The 23,922-nt window shown below is 37.4% G+C and overlaps 1 protein-coding gene across 1 annotated transcript in view; it reads left to right on the forward strand.

Annotated features, from left to right (window-relative positions):
• usp54b (ubiquitin specific peptidase 54b) overlaps window positions 1–23,922 on the forward strand; it is a 133,068-nt gene that overhangs the window by 33,647 nt on the left and 75,499 nt on the right. The window contains exons 2-3 of the mRNA XM_062055416.1: window positions 3,333–3,784; window positions 12,547–12,639. Coding sequence (XP_061911400.1) covers window positions 3,644–3,784; window positions 12,547–12,639 — 234 coding nt within the window. The 5' untranslated portion in view covers window positions 3,333–3,643. The remainder of the gene's footprint in view (window positions 1–3,332; window positions 3,785–12,546; window positions 12,640–23,922) is intronic.

Raw genomic sequence — 23,922 nt, forward strand, 5'->3', positions numbered from 1 at the left:
TATCCGTGCAGACTGTATTGATTTATATTGATATATAATGTATATATTGTGTTTTTTATGTTGATTTAATTTAAAAAAAAAAAAAATATATATATATATATATATATATATATATATATATATATATATATATATATATATATATGTATTTATTTATTTATTTTATTTCTTGTGCGGCCGCGGCCCGCTACCAATCGGTCCACGGACTGGTACCGGGCCACTGCTTTAGGGCACCTGTTTTTTTGTCCCCATACCGTCAGAGGTCCCCTAAAGGTGTGTAAACAGAGCGATGTCCCCATTAAGTAAGCATTGCCAGAACACACACACACACACACACACACACACACACAGACCGCATATAACAGCACTTGCCAGAGTGATTTTGCTGGGTTTGTTGGAGACTGAGGGGTGCAGTCAGAAAGAGAATGTGTGATCACACTCTCCACACCCACTCAGCGGGGCACACACACACACACACAGACACACACACACACACACACAGACACACACACACACACACACACACACACATATAGGAACAGTCACTGTATGCTGAAACGGAAGCTCGAAATACTGTTCGGGAGAGGCGAAAAATGTCAAACAGGGTTGCCAAATCCCTCCATAAACCCAAGCTGGGTTTGTGTATTTATGCGCGGAATGTTCTGAAGGATACCGTTAGCGATGGATGGATAGATTAGCTTTCACCGCCGCGACGCCCGCCGGCCCGCCCGCCCTCTGGCGCCGCTTCCGCAGAGAAAGGTGGTGCCGTCAAAGCAACCTGGCAACAAAGACAGGAAGGCGGGACTTTGCCAAAAAGGCACTGCGGCTCCATTAGCTCGCAACTCCTGTGGCGTTATGCAATGTTGTGTAGGTACGCCCACGTCGCTAAGTAGTGATTATGAAATGATTTTGCCGTGCCGGTGCCGTGTCACACCGACCTGGCAGGGGAAGTCAACAGGTTCATCCGATCAAACACCTCCAGTACATCCATCTTTTAACTGTATAGTTCAACTACTTTCATAATCTATAGTAGGGTTGTACGGTATAAATGGTAAATGGGTTATACTTGTATAGCGCTTTTCTACCTTCAAGGTACTCAAAGCGCTTTGACACTATTTCCACATTCACACACACATTCACACACTGATGGCGGGAGCTGCCATGCAAGGCCCTAGCCACCACCCATCAGGAGCAAGGGTGAAGTGTCTTGCTCAAGGACACAATGGACGTGACAAGGTTGGTAGAAGGTGGGGATCGAACTGGGAACCCTCAGGTTGCTGGCACGGCCACTCTCCCAACTGCGCCACGGTGTTCCCCCGATGTGGCCAAACGGATATACTCATTTATGAACGGATTATTTATATATATATAAGAAATACTTGAAAATATATACACCCCCACCCCCCTGCTCCCCCATCTCCCGAATTTGGAGGTCTCAAGGTGTCAGGTTTAAACACTGATGACATCTCTTAAACAAGACAAGAGGCAAAGAATTAAATAGAGACAGAATTCAATTTGGACTGAATATTGAGGAGAGTCGTCTGTACACTGTACCCCTGTACGGTATCTCAGCACACTCTGCCAAAAGATTGCACGCCTCCTTCTTTTATTTTGGACCCTCCCCGACCACCTGGCAACCGCTGTTTCCAAAGAACAAAAGTCGCAAAAAGTTCACAGAAAAGGTCGTAAACAATTCACAGAAAAGGTCACTTCAAAAAGAGTTTGTAAAATAGTTCAAAAAGAGGTCCATAAAATAGTTTGTAAAATACTTCAAAAAGAGGTCGTCTGGAAATTGGGCAGATCCTGTCATCTCTCCGCTTTGAAGTCCTTGGGTTAGAACAATATCTTTCTGTTGATTACCATACATCAGGGGTCACCAACCTTTTTGAAAGCAAGAGCTACTTCTTGGGTAGTGATTCATGCGAAGGGCTACCAGTTTGATACACACTTCAATAAATTGCCAGAAATAGCCAATTGGCTCAATTTACCTTTAACTCTATGTTATTATTAATAATTAATGATATTTACACTTAATTGAACGGTTTAAAAGAGGAGAAAACACAAAAAAAAATTACAATTAAATTTTGAAACAGTTTATCTTCAATTTCGACTCTTTAAAATTCAAAATTCAACCGAAAAAAAGAAGAGAAAAACTTTAAAAAATAATTTATGGAACATCATTAGTAATTTTTCCTGATTAAGATTAATTTTAGAATTTTGATGACATGTTTTAAATAGGTAAAAATCCAATCTGCACTTTGTTAGAATATACAACAAATTGGACCAAGCTATATTTGTAACAAAGACAAATCATTATTTCTTCTAGATTTTCCAGAACAAAAATGTTAAAAGAAATTCAAATTTGATTTTACAGATTTTCTAGATTTGCCAGAATAATTTTTTTGAATTTTAATCATGATAAGTTTGAAAAAATATTTTACAAATATTCTTTGTCGAAAAAACAGAAGCTAAAATGAAGAATTAAATTAAAATGTATTTATTATTCTTTACAATTAAAAAAAATAATTTACTTGAACATTGATTTAAATTGTCAGGAAAGAAGAGGAAGGAATTTAAAAGGTAAAAAGGTATATGTGTTTAAAAATCCTAAAACCATTTTTAAGGTTGTATTTTTTCTCTAAAATTGTCTTTCTGAAAGTTATAAGAAGCAAAGTAAAAAAATAATGAATTTATTTAAACAAGTGAAGACCAAGTCTTTAAAATATTTTCTTGGATTTTCAAATTCTATTTGAGTTTTGTCTCTCTTAGAAATAAAAATGTCGGGCAAAGCGAGACCAGCTTGCTAGTAAATAAATACAATTTAAAAAATAGAGGCAGCTCACTGGTAAGTGCTGCTATTTGAGCTATTTTTAGAACAGGCCAGCGGGCTACTCATCTGGTCCTTACGGGCTACCTGGTGCCCGCGGGCACCGTGTTGGTGACCCCTGCCATACATGAAAGAACACAGGAACACCTTCATCTTGCTTTCCCCCAACACAGTGGAGTTTTACGAGCCTTACTCTCGGTAGGTTTCAAAGACAGCTTTTGTCTTCTTGCCTGGTACTCATTTCAACACAACGTTTTTTGTGAAAACTCACAAACAATTATTGTAACACAAAGTTGTTTCTCACGCCCCCCAAACACGTATCATGGTGCCCACTATTTGAGAAGCATTGTGACCTAAATTGACATTGCAGTCCCATGATTTTGGAAGATGAAAAGGTAAATACTTCCCCAGGTGCAAAGGAGGAGTGTCTGTCGGTGTTTACTCCGAAAAGCGTAGACGGCGTTAGACGTTTGTGCCCTGACAGCTCGCTCTTTGTGTCTCTCAGGTCCAGCGTGAAAGGACATGTGAGCGTCTGGCCGGCCCCGCTCATCTGACAGGAAGAGCCAAAGGACAACTTGCCAAAGGAGCAGCCGCAGACAAACGCCAACAGCGGCTCTGGCAGCGAGCGCACGGATTCGGAGGGAGTAAAACCACAACTGGACAGGGGCCAAACTTGCATGGGGGCCAAATCCCCGTCCAAGACTCAGCACGTCTTCTCCATCTAGCGACTCCGTCCCCTCCCTCATCCCTCATTCACCCTCTTTCACTCTCATGGGAGTGACATAGACGCCGGCGCTCTGTCCGCCCCGGGTAGGGATGTCGTGGAAGAGGAACTACTTTGCGTCCGGCGGGGTGCAGGGGCTGGCGACCCCGAGAACTATGACCTCCATCGCGCCCAGCAAGGGTCTGAGCAACGAGCCGGGACAGAACAGCTGCTTCCTGAACAGCGCTCTGCAGGTCAGTGACGCACACCCAACATACTTCCTGAACAGCGCTCTGCAGGTCAGTGACGCACACCCAACATACTTCCTGAACTGCGCTCTGCAGGTCAGTGACGCACACCCAACATACTTCCTGAACTGCGCTCTGCAGGTCAGTGACGCACACCCAACATACTTCCTGAACTGCGCTCTGCAGGTCAGTGACGCACACCCAACATACTTCCTGAACTGCGCTCTGCAGGTCAGTGACGCACACCCAACATACTTCCTGAACTGCGCTCTGCAGGTCAGTGACGCACACCCAACATACTTCCTGAACTGCGCTCTGCAGGTCAGTGACACACACCCAACATACTTCCTGAACTGCGCTCTGCAGGTCAGTGACACACACCCAACATACTTCCTGAACTGCGCTCTGCAGGTCAGTGACGCACACCCAACATACTTCCTGAACTGCGCTCTGCAGGTCAGTGACGCACACCCAACATACTTCCTGAACTGCACTCTGCAGGTCAGTGACGCACACCCAACATACTTCCTGAACTGCGCTCTGCAGGTCAGTGACGCACACCCAACATACTTCCTGAACTGCGCTCTGCAGGTCAGTGACACACACCCAACATACTTCCTGAACTGCGCTCTGCAGGTCAGTGACGCACACCCAACATACTTCCTGAACTGCGCTCTGCAGGTCAGTGACGCACACCCAACATACTTCCTGAACTGCACTCTGCAGGTCAGTGACGCACACCCAACATACTTCCTGAACTGCGCTCTGCAGGTCAGTGACGCACACCCAACATACTTCCTGAACTGCGCTCTGCAGGTCAGTGACACACACCCAACATACTTCCTGAACTGCGCTCTGCAGGTCAGTGACGCACACCCAACATACTTCCTGAACTGCGCTCTGCAGGTCAGTGACGCACACCCAACATACTTCCTGAACTGCGCTCTGCAGGTCAGTGACGCACACCCAACATACTTCCTGAACTGCACTCTGCAGGTCAGTGACGCACACCCAACATACTTCCTGAACTGCGCTCTGCAGGTCAGTGACGCACACCCAACATACTTCCTGAACTGCGCTCTGCAGGTCAGTGACACACACCCAACATACTTCCTGAACTGCGCTCTGCAGGTCAGTGACGCACACCCAACATACTTCCTGAACTGCGCTCTGCAGGTCAGTGACACACACCCAACATACTTCCTGAAATGCGCTCTGCAGGTCAGTGACACACACCCAACATACTTCCTGAACTGCGCTCTGCAGGTCAGTGACGCACACCCAACATACTTCCTGAACTGCGCTCTGCAGGTCAGTGACGCACACCCAACATACTTCCTGAACTGCACTCTGCAGGTCAGTGACGCACACCCAACATACTTCCTGAACTGCGCTCTGCAGGTCAGTGACGCACACCCAACATACTTCCTGAACTGCGCTCTGCAGGTCAGTGACACACACCCAACATACTTCCTGAACTGCGCTCTGCAGGTCAGTGACGCACACCCAACATACTTCCTGAACTGCGCTCTGCAGGTCAGTGACGCACACCCAACATACTTCCTGAACTGCGCTCTGCAGGTCAGTGACGCACACCCAACATACTTCCTGAACTGCGCTCTGCAGGTCAGTGACGCACACCCAACATACTTCCTGAACTGCACTCTGCAGGTCAGTGACGCACACCCAACATACTTCCTGAACTGCGCTCTGCAGGTCAGTGACGCACACCCAACATACTTCCTGAACTGCGCTCTGCAGGTCAGTGACACACACCCAACATACTTCCTGAACTGCGCTCTGCAGGTCAGTGACGCACACCCAACATACTTCCTGAACTGCGCTCTGCAGGTCAGTGACACACACCCAACATACTTCCTGAACTGCGCTCTGCAGGTCAGTGACGCACACCCAACATACTTCCTGAACTGCGCTCTGCAGGTCAGTGACGCACACCCAACATACTTCCTGAACTGCGCTCTGCAGGTCAGTGACACACACCCAACATACTTCCTGAACTGCGCTCTGCAGGTCAGTGACGCACACCCAACATACTTCCTGAACTGCGCTCTGCAGGTCAGTGACACACACCCAACATACTTCCTGAACTGCGCTCTGCAGGTCAGTGACACACACCCAACATACTTCCTGAACTGCGCTCTGCAGGTCAGTGACACACACCCAACATACTTCCTGAACTGCGCTCTGCAGGTCAGTGACGCACACCCAACATACTTCCTGAACAGCGCTCTGCAGGTCAGTGACGCACACCCAACATACCACGCTGGCGTTTATTCACATATTGAAAGTGAAGTGCTTGTTGGAAGACTTTCTACAAGGATCTTTTGTGCAATTGTGAGGTCAGAGGTCACTGAGGTTTAACAATGGGTATTTTTCACATTTCAACCGACACAGTCTCGGTAATCAATACAGGTGCACCTTTTCAGTTGCGATAAATATATATTAGGGGTGTGGGAAAAAATCGATTTCGAATTTGAATCGCGATTCTCATTTTTAAAAAATCGATTTTTTAATTATTATTTTTTTAGTAATTTTTTTGTTTTTAAATGAATCAATCCAACAAAACAATACACAGCAATACCACAACAATGCACTCCCATTCCAAAACCAGCAACACTCACAAGTGCAATAAACACAACAATTGAGAGGAGACACAAACACCACACACAACAATTGAGAGGAGACACAAACACACAAAAGTAGTGAAACAAAAATGAATATTATCAACAACAGTATCAATATTAGTTACAATTTCAACATAGCAGTGATTAAAAGTCCCTCATTGACATTATCATTAGACATTTACTTTATGAGATGTGATGCAAGTGTAAGCCACTATGACACTATTGTTCATTTTTTGTAATTGTTTTGTTTATTAATGTTTGTAATTGTTGTGTGTGGTGTTTGTGTCTCCTCTCAATTGTTGTGTGTGGTGTTTGTGTCTCCTCTCAATTGTTGTGTGTGGTGTTTGTGTCTCCTCTCAATTGTTGTGTGTGGTGTTTGTGTCTCCTCTCAATTGTTGTGTGTGGTGTTTGTGTCTCCTCTCAATTGTTGTGTGTGGTGTTTGTGTCTCCTCTCAATTGTTGTGTGTGGTGTTTGTGTCTCCTCTCAATTGTTGTGTGTGGTGTTTGTGTCTCCTCTCAATTGTTGTGTGTGGTGTTTGTGTCTCCTCTCAATTGTTGTGTGTCATGTTTGTGTCCTCAATTGCTCTGTTTATTGCTATTCTGAATGTTGCTGGCTCAGCTTTGCTTTTGAAATTGTATTGCATTATTATGGTATTGTTTTCATAAAAAAATAAATAAAAATTGAATCGAGAATCGTGTTGAATTGAAAATAAAATCGATTTTGAATCGAATTGTGACCCCAAGAATCGATTTTGAATCGAATCGTGGGACACCCAAAGACTCACAGCCCTAACATATATATATATATATATATATATATATATATATATATATATATATATATATATATATATATATATATATATATATATATATATATATATATAGTATATATATATATATATATATATATATATATATATATATATATATATATATATATATATATATATATATATATATATATATATATATATATGGCAGCTCACTGGTATCCCGATACCAATATTTTGGTACCGGTACCAAAATGTATTTTGATACTTTTCTAAATAAAGGGGACCAAAAAAAATAGCATTATTGGCTTTATTTTAACAAACAATCTTAGGGTACATGAAACATAAGTTTCTTATTTAAGTTTGTCCTTATATAAAATGTTGAACATACTAGACAACTTTACTTTTAGTAGTAAGTAAACAAACAAAGGCTCCTAATTAGTCTGCTGACATATGCAGTGACATATTGTGTCATTTATACACCTATTATTTTGTACACATTATTAAGGACAAGTGGTAGAAAATGAATTATTAATCTACTTGTTCATTTACTGTTAATATCTGCTTACTTTCTCTTTTAACATGTTCTATCTACACTTCTGTTCAAATGTAATCTTAATCTTTAATCTTAATAATCACTTATTATTCTGTTGTTTTGATACTTTACATTAGTTTTGGATGATACCACAAATTTGGGTATCGATCCGAAATGAAGTAGTTACAGCCCTATTTATGTACCAAACTGGTAAGAGTTGAAATCGCCATTCAAAAAAGCTGGCAAAAAAGAGTGATAAAGTTGAGGAATGCTCATCAAAGACTTATTTGGAACATCCCACAGGTGAACAGGCTGATTGGGAACAGGTGGGTGCCATGATTGGCTATAAAAGTAGATTCCATGAAATGCTCAGTCATTCACAAACAAGGATGGAGCGAGGGTCACCAAATTGTTGAACAGTTTAAGAACAACATTTCTCAAGCAGCTATTGCAAGGAATTGAAGGATTTCACCATCTACGCTCCGTGTTATCATCAAAAGGTTCAGAGAATGTGGAGATATCACTGCACGTAAGCGGCAGGGCTAAAAACCAACATTGAATACCCGTGACCTTCCATCACTCAGGCGGTACTGCATCGAAAAGCGACATCAGTGTGTAAAGGATATCACCACATGGGCTCAGGAATACTTCAGAAAACCACTGTCAGTAACTACAGGATGTCGCTACATCTGTAAGTGCAAGTTAAATCTCTACTATGCAAAACCAAAGCCATTTATCAACAACACCCAGAAACGCCGCCGGCTTCGCTGGGCCCGAGCTTATCTAAGATGGACTGATGCAAAGTGGAAAAGTGTTCTGTGGTCTGACGAGTCCACATTTCAAATTGTTTTTGGAAACTGTGGACGCCGTGTCCTCCTGACCAAAGAGGACAAAAACCATACAAGTAGTTATATGCACAAAGTGTAAAAGGCGGCATGTGTGATGGTATGGGGGTGTATTAGTGGCCAAGACATGGGTAACTTACACATCTGTGAAGGCACCATTAAGGCTGAAAGGTACATGCAGGTTTTGGACCAACATATGGACCAACGTTATCATGGACGCCCCTGCTTATTTCAGCAAGACAATGCCAAGCCACGTGTTACATCAACGTGGCTTCATAGTAAAAGAGTGTGGGTACTAGACTGGCCTGCCTGTAGTCCAGACATTGAAAATGTGTGGCACCTGCAATGTGAGAAGGGAGACCCCCGGACTGTTGAACAACTTAAGCTGTACATCAAGCAAGAATGGGAAAGAATTCCACTTCAAAAATGTGTCTCCTCACTTCCCAAACCAAAACTGAGTGTTGTTCAAAGGAAAGGCCATGTAACACAGTGGTGAACATGCCCCTGTGACAACTTTTTTGCAATGTGTTGCTGCCATTAAATTCTAAAAAAAAGTTTCTCAGGTTAAACATTAAATATGTTGTCTTTGCAGTCTATTCAATTGAATATAAGTTGAAAAGGATTTGCAAATCATTGTATTCTGTTGTTATTTACCATTTACACAACGTGACAACTTCACTGCTTTTGGCTTTTGTATATAAAATAAGGGTACAATAATAAATTAAATTTTAAAAAATATATACATTTAATATATACATATATATGTAAAAAATAAAGACTAGGCTATAGTATATATATATATATATATACAGGATATATATATATATATATATATATATATATATATATATATATATATATATATATATATATATATATATATATATATATATATATATATATATATATATATATATATATATATATATATATATATATATAAAATAGAGGCAGCTCACTGGCAAGTGCTGCTATTTGAGCTATTTTTAGAACAGGCCAGCGGGCTACTCATCTGGTCCTTACGGGCTACCTGGTGCCCGCGGGCACCGCGTTGGTGACCCCTGGTTTAGCATTAGCGATTTTACATGGCGATTTCAGACCTCCAAATTTGTCATGCGCGTTACAATCAAACAGTTGGCGTGTAATAAGTACAATACTTACAGCATTAACACTTTCTGGGGCGCAACAAAAAGCAAAACAACACACCATGACTTTACCATGAATTGATTAACGTGGACCCCGACTTAAACAAGTTGAAAAACTTATTGGGGTGTTACCATTTAGCGGTCAATTGTACAGAATATGTACTGTACTGTGCAATCTACTAATACAAGTTTCAATCAATAGTAGTTGCCATCCTGACAGTGCCCCGTGTGGACATTCCTTTTAACGCCAAGTTAAAGGACCCTCACACACACACACACACACACACATTTGAACTGATAATTAAACGTGACAGCGAGCTAAGCTCCATATTAATGAGTGTTTGCATGTTCCACTTTGGTTTTGGCAATGTTTGAGAGGGTTAGGGTGTTTGTGTTTGCTGAGATGCTTAGTCTGCATCAGTGCTGCTGCTGCATCTCCCTGCTTTTACACACGCACACACACACACACACACACACACACACACACACCTCCAGACTTCCAGCTGGCATACACACACCACACCACCGAGTCTTCAGATGAGGAGATGGAGGACACGCTAAGCCTTGGATGGGGGCACAAGCTTAGTGCCTGAAGATGGAGAGGGCACAGATGATGGAAGATAGAAGAAAGATCGGGATGAAGAAGATCTAAAAAAAAAAAGGAGAAATAAAAAAAGTGCATGCTGGCAAAGATGAAAAGTTAAAAAGGTGACAGGAGGTGAAGGAAAGAGTTTGTTAGTAAAAATAAAGTAAACGCCCTCGTACACTCGAGAAAATGTTGTGTACGTGTGCACACATCTGTGGATTACGCGGGATAAATATGCAAATATAATCAATGGAGATTAACGAGCAAAACTTCACACAGTAAATGAGTGAGCCTGATGTTGCCATGACGACACTGCAGCTTTGTCCAGTACTGGGGGACTTTTCTTTGTCCTCAGGCGAGATTTGACTTTCATCTAAAAAAGAAAAGAAAAAGAAAACGCCATCTTCGTGATTCGTGTTGCTTGCTCGCTCGTTATCGTGATTTTTTTTTTTGCGGTCGCAAATTGTGCGGAAAATAGTCCCCGCCGCGTAAAAGCCTCACTTCCTGTCGGAACAAATGACCCTCACTCAAGTGCTTTCCGCGGCTCGCTATTTTTGATAACGAGGGGACGCACCTGGGGGGGAAGCATGTTGTGTTTCCATGACGACCGAGTGCCAGCATCGTGCCGCGGCACTTTGGAGGATTTTTTTTTTTTCCGCCGGCGTTTGATTTGTCTTCGCCGCCTTTTTCTTACTTTGTGTGTGTTTTTTAAGAGCAGGCTTGAGAACCACCTTTTGGATTTGTTAATTATGTTATTGAAGTCATTTGTTTTTTGCTTTTTATCCTATTAGTTATGCAAGATTTTATTTAGTTCTATTTATGAATTACATAATAAAAATCAACTACAAATGCTGTAATACATTAAGCATGATGAGTTGAACTTATGTCAGCATGTGGCCACACTTTTAACTCCTTTTTGCAAACGCTTATTGCAAACGCTTACTAACAGTAAGTCATTCATTTCACTTAGTAAGTCATTATTTTGACTTACTAAGTCATTATTTTGTCATTATTTTGACTTAGTAAGTCATTATTTTGTCATTATTTTGACTTAGTAAATTACTAAGTCAAAATATTGACTTACTAAGTCATAATAATTACATACTTAGTATCTCAGGTTAGTTTAGTCTTTATTTGAAGGGACAATGCACAGAAACATTAAGCTCAAAGACAGATAGATACATAGATAGATAGATAGATAGATAGATAGATAGATAGATAGATAGATAGATAGATAGATAGATAGATAGATAGATAGATAGATAGATAGATAGATAGATAGATAGATAGATAGATAGATAGATAGATGTACCAGATTATAGCTAAATAGCTGATTTCCATCTGCAGTCCCTGGCTACCTAAATTAAAGGGATACAAAAATCATGCAATAAAATGATGACAGTAAAAACATACTATAGCATGTTTTTAAATTAAGAAAAGTCATAAAAGGTAACTAGGACTGTTTTGTTTTTACTTTACGGAAAAAATATCGAGATATATATCGTATATTGCCATTCAGCAAATGGAGAGGAAAACACAACCAAAAAAATTGTAGGCTTCTTCACACGACGAAGTCTGTAGTCTATCCCCGTGACTCAGAATCCAGAAGCATGTGTGCAGCACTGGATGAAAGATGCAATGGTCTGTCAGAAAGTCACTGAGCTTTTATACACACACATTCATTACAAACAAACATGTCACAGGTGAGGATTGGAACCTTGATTAGTCATTCAAACTTGTTTGTGTCAACTTCTGTGCATGTTATCACATCAAAGTCCCTGGGGTATGTAAACCTTTGATCAGGGTCATTTGGGTACTTTCTTTTGTCATTTAGATTTAAAAAGAGTAACCACAGTTGTTTGCCAATAAATAGCTCCACACAACCATTAAGCATGAGTGGAAGAAAGCTTTTTGTGTTATCATTCATATTTTCTGAAGAATGGCCAAGAAATCATCAATTCTCCCAGCGTATGTCAACTTATGAGCACGACTGTAGTTGCATATGTGTGTGTGTGTGTGTGTGTGTGTGTGTGTGTGTGAGTGTGTGTGTGTGTGTGTGTGTGTGTGTGTGTGTGTGTTTGGTATATGTGTCCATGCGTACATATGTGATAATGGGGGATATTGGTCAGCGGGCTATTTTTTTTTAACTTTGTAAAGCACTTTGCGTTGCATTTCTTCTATGTATGAAAAGTGCTTTCTAAATAAAGTTTGATTGATTGATTGTTTGATTTTGCGGCAGGTTTTGTGGCACCTGGACATCTTCCGCAGAAGCTTCCGGCAGCTGACCACGCACAAGTGCATGGAGGACTCGTGCATCTTCTGCGCACTGAAGGTAGAAACATTTCAGCGGCCTGAGGCGCATTAATGTCTTTGTTCTTTGTCGTAATGCACCGATGATGATGATGACGGACAGTGACTGCGGTTATTGATTCTTCTGGTAAAGTCTGTTCTTTATGACTCTTATTACAGTCTACTAACACAATGAGGTCCACTTGGCACAACATAACTCTAATATGATTACATTCCTGACAAACTGGATACAAAATTGTACAGAAATATTTTCTGTTTGAAAATAATCTACTAAAAAGCCCTGTGGGACACACTTTTAGTAGCCTATTTTCTTACATCATTTTTACCTCATTAAATGACAAACATGCTCATATTTAAGGCACAAATTACAAAAGCATTATCAGAGATCCTCCTAATGACAGGAGCGCTCTGCTCTGCAAGTCAAAGAGGTTCTATAACACAGATGTGGCCCACCACTTCATTTTATTTGGCCCTTGAAAGCCTGGAAATAATATGTATCAATAAAGTACTGTAACTTTTCTAACTAAATGTATTCTTTCTTTTTATTTTGGGAGAAAAATAAAATATGTACTCCATGTAATCGCAAATTATGTTAACTTAAATATTGTCTAATTATGCAAAAATGTATTATCAAACATTCAAACCATTTTTAAATAGAAATAAATACTCATAATAATGATTTCAAAGCAAGTTATCCATCAAATAAAAATACAAGTGAAAGTAGCAATAGATGTCATGGTAAAATTGTGAAATGTACTGCGGTTTTTACAGCATTTTTCTCTAAATGGAAAAAACAGTACTTTTTTTTACTGTAATAAACTGTGGTGTCGTTTTGGCATTTACGGTAATACACCGACAAATCTACACTTGTTGATTTGCGGTAAAAAAACAAACAAAACAAAAACTGGCAGCTCAGGTGCCAAAATTTTACTGTAAAATTGCAGTTTTTTTAATTTACAGTAAAAAAACTAATGTAAATTTTACAATAAAATTCTGGCAACTGAGCTGTCTTTTTTTTTACCATAAAAACAGCAGTACTGTTTTTCCATTTACAGTAATATACACTACATTTTCAAGTGAAATTATTGCAACTTACCATATATTTTTTTACATTTTAGTTTGTTTTAAATCGACTAATAAAATGCATAGAAAAGATGTGTAATAATATTATTCACTGTTAGAAGTGGCCCTGTGGGGCCAAACATAACTGCCATGTGGCCCTCAGTTAAAAGGACTTTGACCTCTGTTCTAGAAGACAAGAGTGCTTTGCCCTTTCCAAGAACTTGCTGCAAACACAACAGTCCAACATTTGTTCAGCAATGTTGGAAACATTGTCATGTTTTGGAAGACCAATTGTGAAGAGCTAAACATTGTGAAGAGCTAAACATTGTGAAGAGCTAAACATTGTGTAGAGCTAAACATTGTGAAGAGCTAAACATTGTGAAGAGCTAAACATTGTGAAGAGCTAAACATTGTGAAGAGCTAAACATTGTGTAGAGCTAAACGTTGTGAAGAGCTAAACATTGTGAAGAGCTAAACATTGTGAAGAGCTAAACATTGTGAAGAGCTAAACATTGTGAAGAGCTAAACATTGTGAAGAGCTAAACATTGTGAAGAGCTAAACATTGTGAAGAGCTAAACATTGTGAAGAGCTAAACATTGTGAAGAGCTAAACATTGTGAAGAGCTAAACATTGTGAAGAGCTAAACATTGTGTAGAGCTAAACGTTGTGAAGAGCTAAACGTTGTGAAGAGCTAAACGTTGTGAAGAGCTAAACATTGTGAAGAGCTAAACATTGTGTAGAGCTAAACGTTGTGAAGAGCTAAACATTGTGAAGAGCTAAACATTGTGAAGAGCTAAACATTGTGAAGAGTTAAACAAGAAGGCTTGTCAAAGATCTCCTATATGACAGAAGCTCTTTATTGTTTATCTTTATTTGTTTTATTTTTTTGGCCATAAAGAAATACAATGATGTGTGCTTACGGACTGTATCCCTGCACACTGTATTGATCTATATTGATAGATCATCTATATATTCTGTTTTTTATGTTGATTTCATTAAAAAAAATAAAAATAAAACTTTTTTTTTTTTTTATAATATCTTGTGCGGCCCAGTACCAATCAGCCCACGGACCGGTACCGGGCGGTGGACCGGTGGTTGGGGACCACTGCTCTATACGATAGAGCCAGTCTGCTGTTTTTGAGGCCCTAATACATAAACACAAGTCAATGATCCTCCATTTGATAGATATTACTTTATTGATTCCTTCAGGAGAGTTGATATGATAGGGAAGCTCTACTGTTTTTGAGGATTTCATACAAAAACGCGAGTCAAAGATCCTTTTTTTTTTGAGGCCCTAATACAAAAACACAAATCAAAGGTCCTCCACATAACAGAGGTACTCTGCTGTTTTTGAGGCCCTAATACAAAAACACATTGTCAAAGATCTTTTATATCTTTATATTTTTGAGGCCCTTAAACAAAAACAAAAGTCAAATGTCCTCCACATAACAGAGGCACTCTGCTGTTTTTAAGGCCCTAATCCAAAAACACAAGTCAAAGATCCTCTATATGACAGAGGCACTCTCCTGTTTTTGATGACCTAATACAAAAACACCAGTCAAAGATCCTTTACATGCCAAGGGATCTCTGCTATTTTTGAGGACCTAATACAGAAATACTATTCAAAGATTCTCTATTTGACAGGGGTGCTCTGCTGTTTTTGATGACCTAATACAAAAACACAAGTCAGAGATCCTCTACATGACAGGGGATTGTTGCTGTTTTTGAGGACCTAATACAGAAATGCTATTCAAAGATTCTCTATTCGACATGGGTGCTCGGCTGTTTTTGATGACCTAATACAGAAATGCTAGTCAAAGATCCTCTATATGAAAGGGGCACTGTGCTGTTTTTAGTCAGTCCCACGTTTAGAACTGCGCCGAGGGGCCCGTGGTCGCCAGTTGGCCATACCTAGTCCAGAACATATCTCAGTATGACACAACATTAGGTACCCCTGCACAACAAAATCACATTTTGCCTGCTTTGTTTCGCCAAACGTTGGAGTTTGAAGCGCACAACGACACAATCTGTGGTGACCAACATGTGTCCGAGTGGAGGCGGAGCACCGTGACATGTGTCCGAGTGGAGGCGGAGCACCGTGACATGTGTCCGAGTGGAGGCGGAGCACCGTGACTAATGTGCTGTAGCAGCAACACACTGGCCGAGTCTCCACTCCGCCACTCCTCTCTAATTAATTGGCCTGACTGAAAGCGCTGAGCTAGCACTGCCCACGCTGGAACCACACACACACACACACACACACACACACACACACACACACACACACACACACACACACACACACACACACACACACACACACACACACACAAGCATGCACCTACACACAAATCACTCCCTGCACTTTGATTTGTTGTGTGTGTGTGTGTGTGTGTGTGTGTGTGTGTGTGTGTGTGTGTGTGTGTGTGTGTGTGTGTGTGTGTGTGTGTGTGTGAGTGAGTGTGTGTGTGTGTGTGTGTGTGTGTGTGTGTGTGTGTGTGTGTGTGTGTGTGTGTGTGTGTGTGTGTGTGTGTGTGTGTGTGTGTGTGTGTGTGTGTGTGTGAGTCACCCGTGGGTGTTTGCAGCTGAGGTATTGTCACCGTGTGGTGTGCTTGCTTGGTCTTGTCGGTGGCCACAGACTTGTGTGGTTCCTTGTGACGTCTGTCGGGATAAATGTGAAAAAAACCCACACGTTAATGTAAAATGATGTCTAATGATAATCCCGCAGCTTTGTGAAATATATCATTTGAATAATATTATGAATTATTTATCTAGTTCAACTTGTTTGTAAGTTTTCATTTCTGTAAATATATTGATGAGAATAATATTTTTTCGAGATGCCGGCCCATTTTTCACATTTCAAGATTGTGTCTATAATTAATGATATATTAATGATAATTATCTGTAATGTATTGATCCACCTAATAATCATCTCACACAAATTGGATGAATGCATGTTTAGATTACATGGTTGAAATATTGAGAGAAGGAGTTGCAGATAACCACCAAACACATGCTAATGCTAGCAAATAAACACTGCTATTTATAAAGACAGTAGCTCTTGTAAGTTGTAAACATAGATAGAAAGTACAAAACATAGCTAGTAACTAATAAACATAGGTAGTAAGAAGTAAATATAGGTACAGTAGTAAACATACAGTAACAAACATAGGCAGTAGTAAATAGTAAAACATTGGCAGTAAATATAGGTGGTAAGTAGTAAATATAGATAGGAAGTAGCAAACATAGCTAGGAACTAGTAAACATAGGTAGTAAGTAGTAAATATTGGTTCAGTAGTAAATAGTAAACATAGGTAGTCAGTAGGAAACGGACAGTAAGTGTTAAATATAAGAAGTAAGTAGAAAACAGGTTGTTAGTAGTAAATGCAGGTAGCAAGTAGTAAATATAGAGTAGCAAACATGGGTAGAAAATAGCAAGCATAGCCAGTAAATGGAAACTTAGTTCGTAACTAGTGCATATTGTTACAGTAGTAAGTAGTGAACATGGGTAGTACGTAGCACACAGAACTAGTAAGTTGTTAAGAAGCTAGTAAACATAGGTAGTAAGTAGTAAACATAGCTAGATAGTAGTAAACAGAAGAAGTAAACATAGAAAGTAGGTAGTAAACATAGGTGGTAAACATACTGTAGATAGTAAGGAGTAAACATAGCTGATAAGCAGTAAACATTGGTAGTAAATAGTAAACACAAGCAGTTAGTAGCAAACACAAGTAGTAAGTAGTACATATAGGTATTAAGTAGTCAATATAGTGTAGTAAACATAGCTAGTAAGTAGTCAATATAGAGTTGTAAACATAGATAGTAAGTAGTGGACATAGGTAGTAAGTAGTAAATATAGCTAGTAAGTAGTAAATATAGCTAGTAAGTAGAAAATATTGTCAGTAAGTGGTAAATATAGGTAGTAAGTATTAGATATAAGTAGTAAGTAGTAAATATCGTCAGTAAGTGGTAAATAAAGGTAGTAAGTAATAAATATCGTCAGTAAGTGGTAAATATAGGTAGTAATTAGTAAATATAAGTAGTAAGTAGTAAATATCGTCAGTAAGTGGTAAATATAGGTAGTAAGAAGTAAATATAGCTAGTAAGTAGTAAATATTGTTAGTAAGTGGTAAATATACGTAGTAAGTAGTAAACATAATTAGCAGGTAGTAAATACCATCAGTAAGTGGTAAATATATGTAGTAAGTAGTAGATATAAGTAGTAGGTAGTAAATATTGTCAGTGAGTGTTAAATATAGGTAGTAAGTAGTGAATATAGGTAGTAAGTAGTAAATATCATCAGTAAGTGGTAAGAATAAGTAGTAAGTAGTCAATATTGTCAGTAAGTGGTAAATGCAGGTAATAAGTAGTAAATATAGGTAGTAATTAGTAAATATAGGTAGTAAGTAGTAAATGTAATCAGTAAGTGGTATATATATCAGTCGTAAGTAGTAAATATCATCAGTAAGTGGTAATATAGGTAGTAAGTAGTAAATATAAGTAGTAAATATTGGCAGTAAGTGCTAAATATAGGTAATAAGTAGTAAATATAGGTAGTAAGTAGTAAACATAGCTAGATAGTAGTAAACAGAAGTAGTAAACATAGAAAGTAGGTCGTAAACATAGATAGTGAACACTGGTAGTAGGTAGTAAACATAGGTAGTAAACATACTGTAGATAGTAAGGAGTAAACATAGGTGATAAGCAGTAAACATAGGTAGTAAGTAGTAAACACAATTAGTTAGTAGCAAACACAAGTAGTAAGTAGTACATATAGGTATTAAGTAGTCAATATAGTGTAGTAAACATAGCTAGTAAGTAGTCAATATAGAGTTGTAAACATAGATAGTAAGTAGTAGACATAGGTAGTAAGTAGTAAATATAGCTAGTAAGTAGAACATATCGTCAGTAAGTGGTAAATATAGGTAGTAAGTATTAGATATAAGTAGTAAGTAGTAAATATCGTCAGTAAGTGGTAAATAAAGGTAGTAAGTAATAAATATCGTCAGTAAGTGGTAAATATAGGTAGTAATTAGTAAATATAAGTAGTAAGTAGTAAATATCGTCAGTAAGTGGTAAATATAGGTAGTAAGAAGTAAATATAGCTAGTAAGTAGTAAATATTGTTAGTAAGTGGTAAATATACATAGTAAGTAGTAAAGATAAGTAGCAGGTAGTAAATACAGTCAGTAAGTGGTAAATATAGGTAGTAAGTAGTAAATATAAGTAGTAGGTAGTAAATATTGTCAGTGAGTGTTAAATATAGGTAGCAAGTAGTGAATATAGGTAGTAAGTAGTAAATATCATCAGTAAGTGGTAAGAATAAGTAGTAAGTAGTCAATATTGTCAGTAAGTGGTAAATGTAGGTAATAAGTAGTAAATATAGGTAGTAAGTAGTACATTTCATCAGTAAGTGGTATATGTATCAGTTGTAAGTAGTAAATATCGTCAGTAAGTGGTAATATAGGTAGTAAGTAGTACATTTCATCAGTAAGTGGTATATGTATCTGCTAAATATAGGTAATAAGTAGTAAATATAGGTAGTAAGTAGTAAATATCGTCAGTAAGTGGTAAATATAGGTAGTAAGTAGTAAATATTGTCAGTAAGTGGTAAATATAGGTAGTAAGTAGTAAATATAAGTAGAAAGTAGTAAATATCGTCAGTAAGTGGTAAATAAATGTAGTAAATAGTAAATATTGTCAGTAAGTGGTAAATATAGGTAGTAAGTAGTAAATATAACTAGTAAATATTGTCAGTAAGTGGTAAATATAAGTAGTAAGTAGTAAATATAAGTAGTAAATATAAGTACTAAGTAGTAAATATTGTCAGTAAGTGGTAAATATGGGTAGTAAGTAGTAAATATAAGTAGTAAATATAAGTACTAAGTAGTAAATATTGTCAGTAAGTGGTAAATATAGGTAGAAAGTAGTAAATATAAGTACTAAGTTGTAAATATTGGCAGTAAGTGGTAAATATAGGTAGTAAGACAAGTAAGTAGTAAATATAAGTACTAAGTTGTAAATATTGGCAGTAAGTGATAAATATAGGTAGTAAGTAGTACAAATAAGTAGTAAGCAGTAAATGTTGGCAGTAAGTGGTGAATATAGGTAATAAGTAGTAAAAATAAGTACTAAGTTGTAAATATTGGCAGTAAGTACATATTAAACAGTATAATAAGAGATGGTGTCAAACAAAACAGCTTACCTAAATATTTCAAAGAAGATGATATTGAAAATGACAAAATGGAGGAGGTGGCAGATCACTTCAATCACGTGTTTGTTAAAGTAGGTCCTGATCTAGAGAGTCAAATGATGGATGGAGGGTGGAAGGAGAGCATTTGGGGGATCTGCTGAAGACAAATCCATGATCAATGTTCCTTGAGAGAGTGGAAGAGAAGGAAATATTGGACATAGTAAAAAACTGTCAAGACAAACAATCAACACATTTGAATGATATTGACATGTCAAACTGGTCATTGAGGGGATTTCTAAGCCACTTACTCACATTTGCAATTTATCTTTTCAAACCGCTTCATTTCCAAATCAAATGAAAATAGCAAAGGTCATTCCACTGTATAAAAATGGTAGCAAACACGTCTTCACAAACTACACACCTGTCTCACTACTGACTCAATGTTCTAAAATATTGGAGAAACTTTTTAATAGCAGATTAGATTCATTCCTGGAAAAAAATAATGTACTCTCAGAGAGTCAATATGGTTTTACAACTAAAAGATCAACTTCTCAGGCATTGATGGAATCCATTGAAAGAATCACAGACGCAATTGATAATCATCAATATGCAATTGATAATCATCAATATGCAATTGATAATCATCAATATGCAATTGATAATCATCAATATGCAATTGGCATCTTCATTGACCTCAGAAAAGCTTTTGACATTATCAATCACAATATACGAATTAATAAACTGGAGAAAATTGGTATAAGAGGTATGGCAATAGACTGGATAAAAAGCTATTTGGACAGACGGAAACAGTTTGTGAAGCTGGGAAAGCATAGCTCAAATTGCTTGGACATTGCTTGTGGAGTCCCCCAGGGGTCAGTATTGGGACCAAAACTTTTTATACTGTACATAAATGATATTTGCCAAGTATCCAAGTTGCTGTCTATGGTACTTTTGGCAGATGACACTAATGTATTTTGCTCTGGTGATGATCTAGATACATTACAAAAGAACATAAATGAAGAGTTGTATCAACTGAAATGATGCTTTGACGGGAACAAATGATCTTTGAATGTGAGCAAGACCAAGTTGATGTTCTTTGGCAGGTCCAGTTTAAACACACAGTTCAAGATAGAAATTGATGGGGTGGCTATTGAGCAAGTGCACAAAATCTAATTCTTTGGTGTAACAATTGACGACAAGCTCAGCTGGAAAGCACATATTACACATGTCAAATACAAAGTAGCAAGAAGTATAGCAGTCATAAACCACATATTACACATGTCAAATACAAAGTAGCACATATTACACATGTCAAATACAAAGTAGCACATATTACACATGTCAAATAGCAAGAAGTATAGCAGTCATAAACCACATATTACACATGTCAAATACAAAGTAGCACATATTACACATGTCAAATACAAAGTAGCACATATTATTACATGTCAAATACAAAGTAGCACATATTATACATGTCAAATACAAAGTAGCACATATTACACATGTCAAATACAAAGTAGCACATATTATACATGTCAAATACAAAGTAGCACATATTATACATGTCAAATACAAAGTAGCAAGAAGTATAGCAGTCATAAACCACATATTACACATGTCAAATACAAAGTAGCACATATTACACATGTCAAATACAAAGTAGCACATATTACACATGTCAAATACAAAGTAGCACATATTACACATGTCAAATACAAAGTAGCACATATTACACATGTCAAATACAAAGTAGCACATATTATACATGTCAAATACAAAGTAGCACATATTACACATGTCAAATACAAAGTAGCACATATTACACATGTCAAATACAAAGTAGCACATATTATACATGTCAAATACAAAGTAGCACATATTATACATGTCAAATACAAAGTAGCACATATTACACATGTCAAATACAAAGTAGCACATATTACACATGTCAAATACAAAGTAGCACATATTATACATGTCAAATACAAAGTAGCAAGAAGTATAGCAGTCATAAACCACATATTACACATGTCAAATACAAAGTAGCACATATTACACATGTCAAATACAAAGTAGCACATATTACACATGTCAAATACAAAGTAGCACATATTACACATGTCAAATACAAAGTAGCACATATTACACATGTCAAATACAAAGTAGCACATATTACACATGTCAAATACAAAGTAGCACATATTACACATGTCAAATACAAAGTAGCACATATTACACATGTCAAATACAAAGTAGCACATATTACACATGTCAAATACAAAGTAGCACATATTATACATGTCAAATACAAAGTAGCACATATTACACATGTCAAATACAAAGTAGCACATATTACACATGTCAAATACAAAGTAGCACATATTACACATGTCAAATACAAAGTAGCACATATTACACATGTCAAATACAAAGTAGCACATATTACACATGTCAAATACAAAGTAGCACATATTACACATGTCAAATACAAAGTAGCACATATTACACATGTCAAATACAAAGTAGCACATATTACACATGTCAAATACAAAGTAGCACATATTATACATGTCAAATACAAAGTAGCAAGAAGTATAGCAGTCATAAACCACATATTACACATGTCAAATACAAAGTAGCACATATTACACATGTCAAATACAAAGTAGCACATATTACACATGTCAAATACAAAGTAGCACATATTACACATGTCAAATACAAAGTAGCACATATTACACATGTCAAATACAAAGTAGCACATATTACACATGTCAAATACAAAGTAGCACATATTACACATGTCAAATACAAAGTAGCACATATTACACATGTCAAATACAAAGTAGCACATATTACACATGTCAAATACAAAGTAGCACATATTACACATGTCAAATACAAAGTAGCACATATTATACATGTCAAATACAAAGTAGCACATATTACACATGTCAAATACAAAGTAGCACATATTACACATGTCAAATACAAAGTAGCACATATTACACATGTCAAATACAAAGTAGCACATATTACACATGTCAAATACAAAGTAGCACATATTACACATGTCAAATACAAAGTAGCACATATTACACATGTCAAATACAAAGTAGCACATATTACACATGTCAAATACAAAGTAGCACATATTACACATGTCAAATACAAAGTAGCACATATTACACATGTCAAATACAAAGTAGCACATATTACACATGTCAAATACAAAGTAGCACATATTACACATGTCAAATACAAAGTAGCACATATTACACATGTCAAATACAAAGTAGCACATATTACACATGTCAAATACAAAGTAGCACATATTACACATGTCAAATACAAAGTAGCACATATTACACATGTCAAATACAAAGTAGCACATATTACACATGTCAAATACAAAGTAGCACATATTACACATGTCAAATACAAAGTAGCACATATTACACATGTCAAATACAAAGTAGCACATATTACACATGTCAAATACAAAGTAGCACATATTATACATGTCAAATACAAAGTAGCACATATTACACATGTCAAATACAAAGTAGCACATATTACACATGTCAAATACAAAGTAGCACATATTACACATGTCAAATACAAAGTAGCACATATTACACATGTCAAATACAAAGTAGCACATATTACACATGTCAAATACAAAGTAGCACATATTATACATGTCAAATACAAAGTAGCACATATTACACATGTCAAATACAAAGTAGCACATATTACACATGTCAAATACAAAGTAACACATATTACACATGTCAAATACAAAGTAACACATATTACACATGTCAAATACAAAGTAGCACATATTACACATGTCAAATACAAAGTAGCACATATTACACATGTCAAATAGCAAGAAGTATAGCAGTCATAAACAAAGCAAAGCAGGTTCTGGATCATACACACTCTCTACTGTTCTTTAGTCTTGCCATACTTAAACTACTGTACTGAAGTCTGGGGTAACAATTACAAAAGTTGGTTACAGTCACTAATCATTTGACAAAAAAG

The sequence above is a fragment of the Entelurus aequoreus genome, linkage group LG08 (genome assembly GCF_033978785.1).
Source record: "Entelurus aequoreus isolate RoL-2023_Sb linkage group LG08, RoL_Eaeq_v1.1, whole genome shotgun sequence".
Taxonomy (NCBI): domain Eukaryota; kingdom Metazoa; phylum Chordata; class Actinopteri; order Syngnathiformes; family Syngnathidae; genus Entelurus; species Entelurus aequoreus.